Source organism: Pygocentrus nattereri, chromosome 2 (assembly GCF_015220715.1).
Source record: "Pygocentrus nattereri isolate fPygNat1 chromosome 2, fPygNat1.pri, whole genome shotgun sequence".
NCBI classification, from domain to species: Eukaryota; Metazoa; Chordata; class Actinopteri; order Characiformes; family Serrasalmidae; genus Pygocentrus; species Pygocentrus nattereri.
In genome coordinates, this window is record NC_051212.1 from 19,310,893 (window position 1) to 19,327,636 (window position 16,744).

Below are 16,744 nucleotides of genomic sequence, written 5' to 3' on the forward strand. Positions count from 1 at the left end.
GATACTGAGCTCAGCTCCATCCTGCCCACAATGCTTTGCTACATCTGCAACTCCAAGATGCGCTTTTTAATTCCCTCCCTCTCCACATGAGTGTTTTGAGACCAGCCCATCTAAAGCCAAAACATTAATTTCTGGATCACAATCAACTTAGCTCTTATCACGCTTTATGTTTACTGTGATCTGCCATTGTGCGTGCAGTCTATTTTCACTGCTAACTGATGTTTTGCCATGTTCCTGTTATCTACCTGTTATGTCTGTGACCTTGTGAAAATGCTTTAAGCCTTTTTCCACACTTGATCCATAACTTTTCCTGATGTTATTCAACTTCCAGACACAGACCACACACACAAAAGTGGTTTAATAAATAGGCTTACTCAGCACTATTCAGTGCTGTCTGATTTTTCCACTGCAATTACCTCAATACACCGGGAGTGGAGAATGTAACTACACAGATCTCTAAACTGTACTTATGTATTCAAATAGGAAAAAAATACTCAAGACAAATGTACAGAACATGATGTTTTATTTCTGACCATTCAAGTCTACACACATTTTTAAATACTTTTTTGTGCATGTCTTCAATGTAGACAGAATCTAGCATGGAAGTTCACAACCTTCTACAAATGACAAACAGTTTTGTTCAGAAAACATAACTCAGAATGAGGACCACAGCACAGAGATAATCAAAAACAACTTGGTTTATTTTGGGAAGCAGCTTTGTAATCAAGATGAAAGTGATAGAAACTACAAAAAGCCACCACCAGGAAGACTGCATTACAAAGGGAAGAAACTGAATGTCAGTAATAAGATTTTAGATTCAGTTTGGTTATCTGGGCTTTTGGTGAGAGGCGAGGCTTACTTTGGTCAAGGATCTATTTGTTTTATTTCAGTCCAAACTACCGTCCATAGTCCCTGCCAGCACCAAAGTTAAAAGGCAGAATTTTTCCAACCCCACTTGTTTGTTGTACAGCTTTCACATCCATAAATAACTGCAGAAAACACTGCAATATGGACAGTTTGTTCTTTGTGAAGACACATTAGTACATTCAAATATCTTTTCAAGATCATTCATCCTTGTTCTGCTGAGTGCCAATCTATGCCATATTTCTTGACTGCTGGATCCTTTGTTGTTAGTAATTGAGCCAAATAGGGAAAAGCCCTTTTCACCACTTCTGCACCTTCAGCAATAACATTAGTTAGCAGCCTTTCCTATTGTCGTAGCCTGTTTTCTTCATACTGAATTGAAGTCCTTGGGTATATCAACAATGATGTCTCTCCCTCTGCCTTGCCTCAATCCTGCTGGAATATCTGTCAGTTCTCTTTCAATGTAAGGTTCTAGTCTGCTTTGTATGATCCAGAGCATACTTTTATAACACACTCTGTGATAGATGGGAAATAGTACAACTGTCTGCACACTCTTTCTGGTCTCCTTTCATTAGTGGTGGGATATATACTTATCTCTTATGCTGTCAGGTTTTCTATTTTTGTTGGCATAATCTGGTCAGTACTTTAACCGAATCTCAAAAAAATTCTATCACAATTTTATTATTATATTTCTGTGGCTTTATTTTGGCAACCATCTTAAGGTACATCCGTAGGTAGATCTGTAAAGTATGTCTAAAATGCTGACAATAACAAAAGTGTCTTTACAAATTTTTTCGTAGATTCAGTCACAGAAAACATTGTTGAGGTTTGTTTTTTGTAGAGGTCTTTCTTTGAGTTTTGTTTAATCATTGATGACTTGTCAAGGAAATGGTTCCTTTGGTTTTCATAGAAGACACATAGTACATGTTCTCTAGGCCATATTTTGGAAGTCTGATGGTTTGATAAGTTTTTTTTTTTTTTTTTTTTACTCAGCTTCACTTGGTAATGTTTGGTCGTTTGAAGAATGTAATAGTATAAAAAGTCATTAGGCTTTTCATTCCTATTTCGAAGGGCATGCCATCTGTATTTCCCCTCCTTCTTGTTTCTGATCTTGGAATTTCAGTCTCTCATCACCACCAATAGATTCTGTTTGTAGGTCTCATCAATTTCAACTCAAGTTTCATCACAAAACAGTTCAAAACATCACAACTACTCCTTTGCTTGCATCTGTTGTTGGGGAATATAACTTTATGGGTGTAAAGCTGAATGGTTGTGCACTAAATTGGACTGACATCAGTGTATCATTTATAGCATTACATGAAATAACTCACTGATATTCTTTTTGACAATTAAAGCCATTCCTCTTCTCCTTTGTTGTTCGTAACCTGAGTAGCAGATGGTGTGTTCTCCTGATGGAATGGTATTGCCTTGTTCAGTTGAACAGATGTCAGCACCAATGTAAACTCTGATCATCTGCTGCAGACACATTCCTATATTACTCTCTCCCAATACAGGTGGTATTCTGGAAATTCTCCAAGAAGCAGGCACAAACTCTAAAGGCCGCAGCATACTGGATGTGCCACATAGCGTCATGAAGCAAAGTTCTGCTATAGAATACCAGCACGGAGAGCCCAAAATCATCAGTTCATTCAATTTATGAGTAGAGCATAAAAATTAACCCTGAAGTGTTCACACTTGGCATCCATTTAATACATCTTCACTGAAAGGCTATTTTTGAGGTAAAGATGAAAAAATTTGAAAAGCCTTGGTGCCAATGGCCTGAAAGCGTGACCTACTCCAGAGATCCACGCACCTGCACTGACACTACGTGTTCAGCTTCATTGAAGCCAGCAGCTTCCTACACAGAGAATGAAGGCCACACTGACAGGGAACCACAATTCTATGCCTCAACTCTGCCATAATAGCAAGCAAGCACTTGCAGATGTGCAGAGTACAGGTACCAGGTGCACTTGCCAGTGTGTGTGCTGCCTCTCTTTCGCTAGGCTCCGCTGCCAAGTCTCGCCGTCACCTCTGCTGTCTTCCCCAGCCAGCAGCCCATCATAGAGGGGTCAAGTATAAGTGCAGATGAACCACTCAAATTGTTCCAGCATGGCAGAGACATCCCATTTCTGACAGCAATGTAGCATCATAGAAAAAGATGCAGAAAACACTAAGCTTTTTTGCACATTGGAGGCAATTATTTAACAAAGATCTTGACACTACCCCAGAGGACTGTGTTCCATAGATTTGAAAAGCAACACTGAAGATGACACAAGAAGCCTTAGCTTAACCTCTCAAAGTGCTTCCAACTCTTTGCTTTAGCACCCAGGTATAATCATCATCCTAGACTGATCAGAGTTGAAGAGTTGCCTTCTTGCCTACAAATATGGCAGTCTCCTTTTTGGTCTACAGAAATGGACAGTTTAGAAGATTCACTGCCAGTAGAGGGTGCCCTTATGAGCTGTGGTTAGATCAAGGAACAAACTTCAAAGGAGAAAGTGAAGAAATTAACTTTTGAAGCTCCCAACAGTACTTCTGAAGACACAACTGGCTAAACAGCAACTTTTCACTTTAACATTTCTAATGCTCATTATTTTGGTGGGAAAAGGGGAATCTGGTCCATCAAAGCAGCACTTCGAGCTGTTTTTGGCAATCTTGACAAAGTTTTTGGCAAATTGAGAAGGTGTTGAGGACAGTACTTACTGAGACTGAAGGTATGTTGAACTAAAAACCTTGAGGCTATGCATCTTCACATATCTCTGACTTTGCCCCCATCACTCTTAACATCACTACTACAAGCAGTATATGTAATCTCTGAAATGTTGGAAATTCCCCAGGTAGCTCCAAAGACCATTAGTCTTTGAAACAAGGCAAGCGCAAAGCTAATGCTTTGAGGAACCACAGGTAGCCATTTTCTTAGAATGTACTGCCACTGGACTGTTTGGGAACATGCTTTACATGTCCACATGTTTCTTTATGTAATTAATTGTAGGTATTTGATTTCACATCTTATTCTGCTTTGTATGTTGCTTCCATATATGTTTATATTGCTTCTGTGAGTTGTTTGAACTGTGTTCCTACTGATGTCTGCTGTTTGTACATAAATCAATCCTCATCCATCCACATTATGAACATGTGAACATTGTATTGCTAAATGCCATCAGGTATAATATAAAGCAACTACTTACAACCCCATTTCTAAAAGAAGTTGGGATGCTGTGCAAAATATAAATAAAAACAAAATACAATGATATAATAATGCAAAATGCAAATTATGTAAACCCCATATTTCATTGAAAATAGTACAAGGACAACAAATGTTTAAACTGAGAAATTGTACAGTTTTTTTAATTTTGAATTTGATGCCAACAACATTTTCCAAAAACGTAATATGATTGGGTATAAAAAGTCTTTCAGAAATAAAGATGGGAGGGGTTCACCATTCTGGAAAAGACTGCATGAGAAAATAGTGCAACAACTCAAATTAACATTTTTCAATGTAAAATAGCACAGAACTTTTGTTTTTTCATCATCTACAGTACATAATTTGTAGAAATCTCTGTATGCAGGGTACAAGGCCAAAAAATACTATTTGCTGCCCATGATCTTTGGGCCCTCAGGCAGCACTGCATTAAAAACAGACATGATTCTGTAGAGGAAATCAGTGAACGGGCTCAGGGACACTGAGGAAAACAGTTCGTTGCTACATCCACAAATGCCAGTTAAAACTCTAAAATGCAAAGATGAAGCTGTACATAAACAAGATCCAGAAATGCTGCCACCTTCTCTGGGCCCAAGCTCATTTAAAATGGACTGAGGGGAAGTGGAAAAGTTTCCTGTGGTCCAACAAATCAACATTTGAAATTCTTTTTGGAGATCATGGACAGTTCAATAGCCAATATTCATGATGGTAGAGGAGTGCCTTTGGAATGCACATGGCATGAGTGATGTGCACATTTGTGAAGATACCATTAATGCTGAATTATATATACATGTTTTCGCAACATTTACTGCCATAGAGAAGACATCTTTTTCAAAGACAATATCAAATCACTACACGTATTCCAACAGCATTTCTCCGTATTAAAAAGTCTAGGTGCTAAACTGGCCAGCATACAGTCCAGACATGAGTATAAACAGGAAAACATATCGCTTTCAAAACTACAGCAACTGGCCTCCTCAGTTCCCAAACACTTAAGAGTGTTGTTAAAGAAGAGGTGATGAAACACAGTGGTAAACATACCTCCGTCCGAACGTGTTGTTGGTATCAAATTTAAAATGAGCACATATTTTTCAAAAAACAAAATTTCTCAGTTTCATCATCTGATTTGTTGTCTTTGTACTATTTACAATTAAATATAAATTATTTGCACATTATTGCATTTTGGTTTTATTTACATTTTGCACAACATCCCAGCTTTTTTGGAAAAGGGGTTCATTCGTCCTCCTATGTTTTAATGGATACACCATCAAGATAACTTATTCTCCAAGAACTTTTCACATGGTAGGTCTAGTCTGGAAAGTCTTGGCCTAGACCTTTTTTGCCATGAGAGACATTGAAAGGTGTCAAAACTCCAGGCAGTACAGCTCTATGTTTTCCCAGTGCAACAAGCCTCCTTGCTTTGACAAGGCACTATGCCATGAGAAATGTTTGCACCCTGGGTGAACAAAAATGTACCCTGTACTGTAATCTTTTCTCTGACAATTTATAATAACTTGCAAGCAGAAATGGCAGTTTCTTAACTAGGCAGCACTTGAAGATGCAGAAACAAAACAATCAAGAGCAGAAAAGAGGGGGTGGGGTGATCTGAAGTGATTGTCTCATTTGACAAATGTCTTTAATAACAGCTCAAAGACACAGCTAAAAAAAATAATTCCCCAGTATTTATGGACAGTATAGTATGAGACAGATGTGTTTACCACTCTGTTTGTTTATGTTCACAGTGGATGTTTTGTTTTCTTTGACAATGGGATCCTATCTATACAGTAATATTTTTGAATGGTGTTCGTACACTGGCCTCACTGGCAATTGAGAGCTATATTAACTGAAGGTCACGAGTTTTGTTTATTTTCAAAAGGTTTGCAGGATAACAGGAAAACAATGAAAAGGGAACAGATGTACATTCTGCAGGACTGGCTTGAGCCTGTGCGGAAACACCTAAAAGAAACAGGATGAATATAACCTCCACTTAAAGGGTGCTCCAAAATATGGGACAACTGTCCATTTCAGTGCTACAAAATATATGAAAAATGTGTGATATTTTCAGGAACTGTGGAAGTTAATGAGAAGCAAAGTCAACAATGACCAACGAGACTGTATTACTAGTCAGAAACACACAGTAGTACTTTTAAGCAAAAAGATTAATTCATTTAGAAAGACGGAGATCTTGCCAAAACAACTGCTTTTTGTATTGGTGCCATTTGTGATTTTGCAATTTCCTTAAACGGTGGACCTAGGTTTAGACATAGATAATTAGACAAATACTTGGCTGAGTTCGACAGCTTTTCTCTGACTGCACAGCACATTATGCATCAATCTTAATTGCAATACTACAGACATATGCAATATGCAATAACTTTGGTCAGAATTACACAGGTCTATCAATCATAAAATAGTTAGTGTTTTTAAAATTTCAATAGATTAAATACAAAACAAACCTAAAGCAAGCCTCATTTCAGTCAATAACACTAAATAATTGTTTTTAGGTACTCAGATATTCTTGAACGCATCACAATGCTTCTCACTTCTGAGTGGCTTAAAATCCAAATACCGCTAAATTAGCTGTGTCTGAAATCAGAAATCTGCCCCAAATCACCAGATTCCAAAAAGTTTGCAACTGACCATTTCAGATTTAACAGATACATGCAAAAGTTCAGACTTGCATCTTCATCATTCAGAGATGGATAGAAAGTGGAACTACCAAAACAGAAGATGCACAGAGGCACATCAAATTTTACTCTGTATCTCCACAATGAAGCATATGAGAATTTCTCATCATCCCTTATAACTAAACAAGCTGTTTTTGTTCATGTTCATTTAAGGCATGTACAGACAGATATCTATAAATGACCTCTGTTTTGCTCAGCTACTCTGTATTTGGCTGAAACACTTCTGAATGGGCAAACTAAACTGGTGTTGGATAGTATAGGTTTTTGTGACATCATAAAAACACAATTTGTTGCATTTGCAGTTTAGTTCCTGTCTATGGACCATGAAACTTCAGCAATGTTTATGCCCCATAATATTTCTAAGACTAAAATTAAGGCACAGGAACTAATGAAAACGCAAGCCTAAAATTTTGCCATGTACTGGGCACAAGGACATTATTTCCTGGAAGTATTTAATCCGAGGTGGTCAGTGCGGAGCTGACATCACATGGACTTTGAATGAATTTAGTGCAGCCTCCTATCATTCTGTACTATTATATCTTCAACTAAATTCAATTCAACTGTTCAGGATCTCACCTGATGAAGTACAGCATGTTCCAGGCATTTCACAGCTCAAGTGAGGCTTACATCCCCTATGGTAAGTTTGCCAGTCGAGTGTGAATTTGTGGGTAGAACTTGCTGCGGGCCTATATTCACTGCGGTCCGCTCTTCTTTAAAGACAAGATTAGAATTTTTCATTTATCATATAAATATGAGAAGTGATTGTAAACAGTTTAACATTAAAACCAGAATGCAGTTACTTCTCTTTCTAACACACATACCTCCCAGGTATACGCTGGACGAGTCCATCTTTCCTGCCATGCAATCTCCAGTTTCACAGCACAAGCAAACAGTGTTGTTCCCCTCTATCGAGCGCCAGCTGAAGAAAATCAGACATTTCTGAAATGAGTTCTCTCTTAAACAAAGGAGTCATCTTTGATTCAGCAATCAAGTTTTTCCTAAGTGAAGTCTTACTAAATGTGAAATTTACAGAACATAAATCCTAACAAAAAGTGTCAAGAAAAAGTATGCAAAACCCTTTAGGCCACCTCAAAAGGCAGATTTTATTTTTGTAAGCTAATCCGAGTAAATGTTTAGGGTCATTGTCCTGCTGCATCACCCAGCTTCTGCTCAGCTTCAGCCAGCAGACAGCCACCCTGATATGTTCATGTAGAGTACCTTGATCATTGATGGCAATCAGTCCAAGCCAAAGGCAGTAAAGCAGCCCCAAAATCCTTATGCTCTTTTCTCCATGCTTCACTGTTAAGATGTTTTCGAGTTGGTATGCAGCACCCTTTTATGCCATAGGTAGTGCTGCCTGTTCTTCTCAACCATTTCAACCTTGTTTCCACAAAACATTTTCCAAGTAGCTTTCTTGGAGTGTCCAAGTGCTTTTTGGCAAACTTCAGACATGCCGTGATTTTTTTTTTAATGTAAAACAGAGGCTTTCTCCATGGTGTCCTGCTACACGTTAACTACTAAATTGATTCTTTCAAGCTTTTAGCTGTCACTTATTATTTTTTACTTCACTGAGCATTCAGCATTGTGCCTTTGGCGTGATCTTAGCTGGGCACCCACTTCTCAGGTAAACACAATACTAAATCGTCTCTAACTGCAAACTGATGCAAACACCAAAACTCAATGAAATGACTTTGTAACCCTTTCCAGCTTAATGCAAATCAACAATTACTGATAGTAGGCCTTTTGAGATCTCTTTTCATGATTTATGGCTCATATCAGTAGAAGATTGTGAATACAAAACAACATGTCAAAGGAGCTCCAACCAACATATCCAATCTTATTAACTCCAGGTTTGCTAACTCCTGGCTCCAACTTGCTTTTGTTGAAGTCACTAGCCTAGTGGTTTCACATACTGTTTCCAACCTACACTGTGAATGACGTATTCAATATGGACAAAAACAATACATTATTTTTGCGTCATTGTCTTAAACAGATTGCGTTTCTTCTTTTTTGTAAATTAGATGATCAAACCATATTTTAAGACAACTTTATACATGAATACAAGCACTTTCAAGGACCACATACTTTTTCTTGCCACTGCAGGACCTGCAAATTATAAAATAAAAATTAAATAACTGACCTGAATGAAGGTCCATGAAAATAGCAAGCCTTATTCTGGGTGTCGGATGGACGGTGATGAGGAGCAGCTCTCAAATGGCAGCTGATGAAAACCTAAGAGGTGTAAAGTTAGCAGGAAGAATGAAAGGTAATGTGCCAGTGAAAAGAATTAAAAAATATATTTTATAACCATCTGTAGATGCAACTGGGCAGCAACTGCTCTCTTTCTAGGCAGCCAAAAGTAAACAGGGTAGGTCATGGCAATGCCATACAGCATCCTTAGAACAACTTGGAGACAAGCTCATTACTCACTTGATAACAGAAACCAGAAATTAACCTGTTTTCTCTGATCCTGGGGGAAGCTGAATGCTGGAAGGCTGAATCTGAGGACATTCTCCTTTGGCCTGTTGTAATATTTAGAAGGCGAGTTTGGCAGCAAGCTATCAACCAGACACCTGTGAGCAAATAAAGCATTTCTAGTGGCAGTCTGAACTAACAGAACAGGTCTGAGAAAGTTTCACTTTTACACAAACATTCAAAGGACTTTACCACGAACCCATGGTCAGATATGAACTCATAGCTGGGCTTTGAGAATGGGTCGGAATTAGCAGTGGCCACACAGTTGTCCACAAAGATTCGTAAAAGAGGGTGCAATGGGGCATATACTGCTGCTTCCAGGAGCAATGGCTGTCCCTGCTGGAATTGAGTGGACTGATGAGCAGAGCCACTGCCATCTGAGGTGAGACAAAAAATCAACTACAATCATTTGTGTGCAAATCTCTCCTTCCTCATGTCAACATAGACACTTTGGGCCAGATTCACAAAACACGGTAGTAACAATGCTATGCCAAGCAAAACATGTGCCACAGTAAAAATTAAATGTTCATAAAATCACTGTGGTGGTGATCAGAGCAATGGTGTCATTTAACTCTGCGATACTTTCACCAGTGCCCCAAGCAGGAGCCAAACGAAACTGGACAGGTAAGAAAACAAAGACAAAAAAAAAAAAAAAAAAATACTCAGAACAAAGCTATAAATTTTAAGGGAAAAAAGTTCTGACTTCAAACTTTAAATCAATGAACAACAACTAAAAAACAAACTTTATCAGAAAATGTTTGTACGAGAAAAACTATAACATCTTAAAATTCTACTCTTTACTTCTATTCTACATTTCTAATTCCATAATTTTCCAGACTTAAAATGACAAACTTCTAAATACACTATATTGCCGAAAGTATTTGGTCGTCTGCCTTCCAACGTATATGAACTTGAGTGACATTCCATTCTTAATCCATAGGTTTATGGATAGGGTTATATGATGTCAGCCCACCCTTTGCAGCTACAACAGCTTCAATTCTTGCGGGAAGGCTTTCCACAAGGTTTAGACGTGTGTTTATAGGAATTTTGACCATTCTTCCAGAAGCGCTTTTGTGAGAACCAGGTCTTCTCGTTCAACTGAGGTGTCTGACCTCAGTCTCAGCTCTAATTCATCCCAAAGGTGTTCTATCTGGCTGAGGTCAGGACTCTGTGCAGGCCAGTCAAGTTCTTCCACACCAAACTTGCTCATCCATGTCTTTATGGACCTTGCTTTGTGCACTGGTGCGCAGTCATGTTGGAACAGGAAGGGGCCGTCACCAAACTGTTCCCACAAAGTTGGGAGCATGAAATTGTCCAAAATCTCTTGGTCTGCTGAAGCATTAAGAGTTCCTTTCACTGGAACTAAGGGGTCGAGCCCAACTCCTGAAAAACAACCCCACACCATAATCCCCCTCCACCCAACTTTACGCTTGGCACAATGCAGTCACACAAGTACCGTTCTCCCAGCAACCACCAAAACCAGACTCATCCATTGGATTGCCAGACGGAGAAGCTTAATTCATCATTCCAGAGAACACGTCTCCACTGCTTGTTTTGGTTATTTGTGTTGCCATGTATATATGCAATTAAAAGACATTTTCTTGTCATTACCACATTTTCATTGAAACTAATTTGTTCATAGGTGTTCAGATTTGCTACAGTTACAAGGCACTTGAGGCAGAACTGTCTTGCAAGCTGTGGCATACAGAAGTAGACGCAGCTCTGTGTGTTTAGTCACACACCATACTCCTTGCCTTATTTTCGACGACAAACTGACTCTGACCCACACTCTCACGCAGTGGTACATGGTAAACATTTTGGCTACACTGTCTGCCTGCTCCAAATGCCATGAAAAATATCTTGCTAGTATGATCAATTTATTTTTAGAAATGATGAATTTTACATATTAGAAAACAAAAACATTTTCCCATTTCTCTTTTCCATAATTATCCAGACCAGGAACTTACTAAATTCGAATTCCACAATTTTCCATACTTTGCAGGGACCCTAACATTTGCACAGAATATTTGTCATTATTTGTCAGTTTAATAATAATAATAATAATTCATTCATTATCCATTCATTCATTATAATTACAGTAATATGTAATTAGAATCTAAACATATCAAATTATTCTTTACTTATTTGAAATGCAAGCTAAACATATTTTCCACACACAGATGAGGGATTCACCAAACAGTGAATCTGGTGCAGGAAGATGCTGTTTTAAGTACCGTACCAGTTAAATCTGCCAACCTGAAATCATGCTTGACCAAGTCTTTTTCTCTTCTATACTCTTACAACGGCAGTTACAAGGCTGGTCATGATGTTCAGTCCAAACAGATCAAAATGTCTCTTAACTAAATTGGATAATTAACTGTGTGTTTGACTTTTGTTGCATGTGTGACTAAACATTGAAACACAGAAAACATCATTTAATCCACATTATCTTCTTACTAGAAGTGCTTCGGCAATTATTTTTTGAGAGATTATGTGGGATTATGAATGGATTCCACAATATGTTAGACAATACTGCAGCCAAGCCTCACATCACGCAGGCGGAAGACCACACCAGTAATCCTCATTTATGAATGAGCTAACGAGTTAGCACCACACTATTTGTTCTTATAGCCGCAGAAAATGCGCCACCGTGTTTTATGAATCTGGGCCATTATGAGCTGAGAAGGAGATATGAACATTTTTATATGTGATCACTTAAAATTGGGGATAAGCACAAAATATGGTCAAAACATAACATGTAAACAGTAAGATTCAACTGGTAGATCACCTTTAACAACGTGTAAAGAGAAGTGCAGCAATCCAGCTGCTTCTATAGTGGAGGTCATAGGTAACCAGGTAGGGCTAAGGGGTTCTGCACCCACCCTAAACCGTCTGTGCGAGATACAAAAAGATAGAAACGAGCAGAATTTCTGTCAAGACAGTGGGAAGAGAACATGGTTATCGTACACCTAAAACACAGCCAACCTTTTATAATGGCACTCAATGGGAACCACAGAAGGAGTGCGTCTGAATAGCAGGACGCCATCCATGGTGAGAAAAGCACCAGAAGAAAACACCAATTTATTGGAGTAGATGAGCCAGTCACCATTTACCTGAAAATTAAAAGGGAAAAAAATGTAATAACGTGTTGATTAATGCATCAATTTGTCTCATAATGTTTTAATTACGCACCAATTTGTCTAAAGATCTCAAAGCAAGGTAAAAGTGCTGGTCATCTGTTTCCCATGCTTACAGTAACCTAATCAGAGGTGGGCAGTAACTAGTAACATGCACTCTCTTTTATGCACCGAATTTAAGAACCTGATGCATTTTAACTTTCCTTTTCTCAAATTGTAATCATTTCATTCTCCTTTTTTAATTGGTCATATTTTCATCACAGCTACTAATTTCTTCTTTTTTTTTATTTCAATGTACGACACCGGTGAAATCATCTGTACAGCTTTACAACTGCTCACACCATTGACTTTTCAGTTTTGCTCTAGAGGAAACTTGGTACACTAGTAGTTTTTCCTGACATAGTAGTCAGAGCTATGATGCAGGATGTTGTGGGAGTTTTTCTGACCATGTCATACATCTTTTCATAATGTCACAAGCACAGACTCAGAAAGAAGGTCCAGCTTGATGCTTAGGTCTCAAATGCAAAAGCAACATAGAACTGCTAAAGATATGAGGACAACAGTAGAGAACTCACTCCCATTCTCAGAAGACACGTTCACAAAGTTTTGACTGGGTTCTCTTTGAAAACTTTTTCAAAGGATTCGCAGTTATCATACTGATCCGCTTGGGGAAGGAGTCCAGCACGACTAAAGTGACAAACTGTCTGCTGCGTGTTGCATGGAATTACACATCTCCACCAGACAGGTCTCCAAATCCCCAAAAATTACATAGAGAACATTTACAAAGCACAAGAACTTTTAATGTTACTCGCGTGAAGGTGGATGTCAGCTACTCTACCCACCTCTGAGCTTAATGATGTAGATTTCCATTTTGAATCACTTCTAAAAACAAACAGCAAATACTTACATTTACAAATATGTATGTAAAACACATTTTAAAACACAGGCAAAGTACCCTTCACAACAAACTATACGCATGATTTAGATAAATAACTTCAAACCTACAGCACTTTGAAAACAGTGTTTCTGTCTGCCTCAGACACCATTAAGTCCTTAATGCCCTCATTCAGAAGTTAACCACATTGTGGGTTTTTTTTCTTCTAATTTTATGCTAAAAGCTATCCACTGTTACTCAATTAATCCACCTTCAGCAAACCTCGTAGAAACCAGGGTAGTGGTGGTCTAACACAGGTCTGAGGGGTTACCTGCATGTTACTTAGACTAAGCAAATAAACAAAAGAGGGCTAACGGCACCACAACTGTGGAATAACCCAGCTCGTGCTGGTTGTTTGTCATTTCTTACCCAAGACTCGCTACCACAGTCTTGTAAACCTGCAGAAATGATCATCAGAGAGGCGGTGAGAAAGTCTGTCTGAGGCCTGCACTCTACAGCAGCGCCGCCATCTTCACCGAGCCGGACGGACCGCGGTGAGAAAGGAAGGCCGCGTCCGAAGTACTTTCTCTTCACCACTATCCTCCAGTTTTTCTCTCCACACTTCACAATTAGACCCCCATTATCTGAGGCATTTTCCACTTTTGAGAACGAATATCCGGAGAATATTTTGTCGGACTCGTCGTGTGAACTATAATAGTCGCTTTTACTGAGTGAAGACTCTTTCTCTGGCGTCTTCTCGAACTTTCCAGAAGAGGGAGAAGAGCCGGTATTCAGACTTTTGTATACAGGTCGGAGCCCACAGGCTACAACAGCACACAAAATGATTGAGTACAGCACTTGTATCATTTTAGCGCATTTGCAATATATTATGTGTCGAAGTGTAAATAAACTAAGCAGGGCGCTTCTCAAACAGTCAACGCTTTGAATGCGGAACTCTTAAGAACGCGCTGTTGAAAACTAGGGACGGCTTTTGTTGACGGACACTTCGTCCCAGAGGCGGTGTAATGGTGCAGGTTCTCTGTTAATTCACGAAACAAGAAAGAAAACTGTGGACATGTTTCTTGTATGCTGAAATGTATGTAAGAGAGGACACATTGATTTCATTATGTTTGTACATGTAAAAGCTGTAGTCGCGTTTTGAGTCGTTCTTTAGTTCATGGAGAAGACCAGCGAAGTGACCAGTGAGCTGATAGACTGGGGAGAGCGATTATGTGGACAGGAGAAAGTGGCAATCGGAAGCAATTTGAAAGAGACTTTAGTGAAAAATGCCCACGATGGACTGTCCAAGCCGCTGGCAGACGGTTGCAGATGTTCTCTGATATCAGGAGAATGTCTGTACTACCATTATGGCTGTGATGGGCAGGATGACAGAGGTTGGGGTTGTGGATACAGGACTGTTCAGACCATGTGCTCATGGTTGTTCAGTGGATCTCGGCCTGGAACCAGACTCCCCCCAAGTCTAGCAGAAATCCAGCAAGCTCTGATCACCGTAGGAGATAAGCCATCTTCCTTCTTGGGCTCCAGAGAATGGATAGGAACATGTGAAGCTGCTCTGGTGCTTGACCAACTTTATGATGTTCCTTGCCGTATCTCACATGTGCGGAGTGGTGGGTCAGAGCTTGAGCAAGCTGCGGAGGAACTTCACCATCATTTCCTCACCCGTGGGTCTCCTGTAATGATGGGTGGGGACAGGGACAACTCCTCTAAGGGCATTCTGGGAGTGTGCACTGCGAAACAGGGGAGCTACCTGTTAATCATGGACCCCCACTACTATGGCCCTGCCCTGGATAAAAAGTCTTTGCAGAGGCAGGGCTGGGTGGCATGGAAGCGAGTGAGCTCTCTAGATCAGTGCTCCTTCTATAATCTTTGTTTGCCACAAACAAAAATGTAATTCTGATAATTAATGTGATGCAGTTCTGTTCTTAATATCTCATTGGTTTCAGCATAAATAGCCAATGTCGGCTAAAGGGGGCCTTGTGTGAGTTTGTCTAAATGCAGGAGCAGAGTGGAATTAACCTGCACTCAACTTGGTGAAATAAAAACACTTCTCCAAAGAACAACTTGAGTGAAAGTACCAGGTCTTCTAAAGTACTAAAAAATCTTCTAAAGTACTGAGCTAAGCTACACAGTTTAAAAAAAGCTGTTTTTTCAAAGGTTCTTTAGTAAAGGCAGTAGTTCTGTTTAGAAGCGTGAGTGTAGAACCATTTCATGCTTAAATGGTTCTTTGCATGGTGAAGTGGTGCTTCAGATTGGTGGAGATTGTTATATATGGTTCTATATAACACCAAAAGGGTTCTGCTGTTAAAGAACCTTTTTTGGTACTATATAGAACCATATACAACACATTCAACATCAATCTGAAGAACCATTTAAGCATGAGAGGGTTCTATATAGAACTCATGTTTCTAAATAAAATCATTGTCTTTACTAAAGATACCTTAAAGAACCTTCTTTTTAAAGTGTCTGCAGTACTACAGCAGAACTTCTTAGTACATCTAACATCTGTCAAGTTTCTGCTATCCACTTTTGGTCAAAAGTAAAATGATTAACAGTACAAACGATGTCACCAACAAAACGTACTACAATACGCAAAAGAAAATTAGTAGCAAAGTGTTTCCCCTACAAACGTACCAGAGTAGAATCAAATCATCATTTGAAAATAGTAAAGGAAAAAAATCAAATTTGTTCTTGAGTTCATTAAACTAAGTACTATTAGAAATAATTTCAAACAGACTGTAGTATAACAGCTTGAGCTGTGCTGCAGTGCTGTTTCAGGGATCCCTGACTGTCACTGCAAGTTGAGGCTCTTGTGCCCTCTTCTGGTCAATACAGTCCACTTTCACTCACCACATTTATATTAACATTACGTAATTGCAACTTTACCACACTTATTTTTAGGAGGCTAAATCATGGACACTGAAGCTGTAATCAGTAGGTTTATTGACTAACCACATTAACATCTACATTTATTGATCAAAATTTACAGGGCTTTTTAGGCAGGATCTGTAATAGTTATCAAAAAATCCCACAGGAAAACAGTTGTGTTAATAGTGTTCAGCTTAGAGTAGAAAACCTTGTCACATCTTAAAGTGGAGAAAGTTTATGATAAGAGAAAGAGAAAAGCTGATACCTTTCATTCATATCATGTGGTACAGTTTTACAGGCAAACATGCAAATGCAGCTAGTGATCAAAGGCAAACATGACTGTTATATTGGGTTAGAATTTTTTGAGACATGTCTTATTTGAGCAAGTTGCCAACGCTTGAACAAACATGTTGAAAGAAGTACTTGTGAGGAAAAAATTAACTTGCAACTATAACTTTGCACAGGCTGCCAAAGCCAGTTTCCCAAAGTTGGACATAAAATATATAAAATAATGTGACATTGACTCCATTCAACCTATATAATATATGAAAATTGCACTAATCAAAGTAACATTTATTATTAAACTTATAAAAGCAATTATAAAATAGATTGTTTATAA

The 16,744-nt window shown here is 38.8% G+C and overlaps 2 protein-coding genes across 4 annotated transcripts; one reads left to right on the forward strand and one right to left on the reverse strand.

Moving 5' to 3' along the window:
• Positions 1–5,905: 5,905 nt before the first annotated feature.
• Positions 5,906–14,198, reverse strand: LOC108434837 (zona pellucida sperm-binding protein 3-like). Of its 3 annotated transcripts, none has more exons than XM_017710251.2 (9): positions 13,669–14,198; positions 12,214–12,341; positions 12,017–12,120; positions 9,428–9,605; positions 9,209–9,326; positions 8,894–8,985; positions 7,575–7,672; positions 7,330–7,460; positions 5,906–6,022 (listed from the first exon to the last, which is right to left on the reverse strand). In XM_017710251.2, the coding sequence occupies exons 1-8, from the start codon at positions 14,104–14,106 to the stop codon at positions 7,366–7,368; spliced, it is 1,251 nt and encodes a 416-aa protein (XP_017565740.1). In that variant the 5' UTR covers positions 14,107–14,198; the 3' UTR covers positions 5,906–6,022; positions 7,330–7,365. The 3 variants fall into 3 exon arrangements, with proteins under 3 accessions (XP_017565740.1, XP_017565738.1, XP_017565739.1); XM_017710249.2 differs by having other exon boundaries at positions 7,330–7,463; XM_017710250.2 differs by lacking the exon at positions 5,906–6,022 and adding an exon at positions 6,244–6,317 and having other exon boundaries at positions 7,330–7,463.
• Positions 14,199–14,225: 27 nt separating this feature from the next.
• ufsp1 (UFM1-specific peptidase 1 (non-functional)) lies at positions 14,226–15,320 on the forward strand. Its single transcript, XM_017710252.2, has one exon. The coding sequence runs from the start codon at positions 14,417–14,419 to the stop codon at positions 15,149–15,151; it is 735 nt and encodes a 244-aa protein (XP_017565741.1). The 5' UTR covers positions 14,226–14,416; the 3' UTR covers positions 15,152–15,320.
• Positions 15,321–16,744: the final 1,424 nt, after the last annotated feature.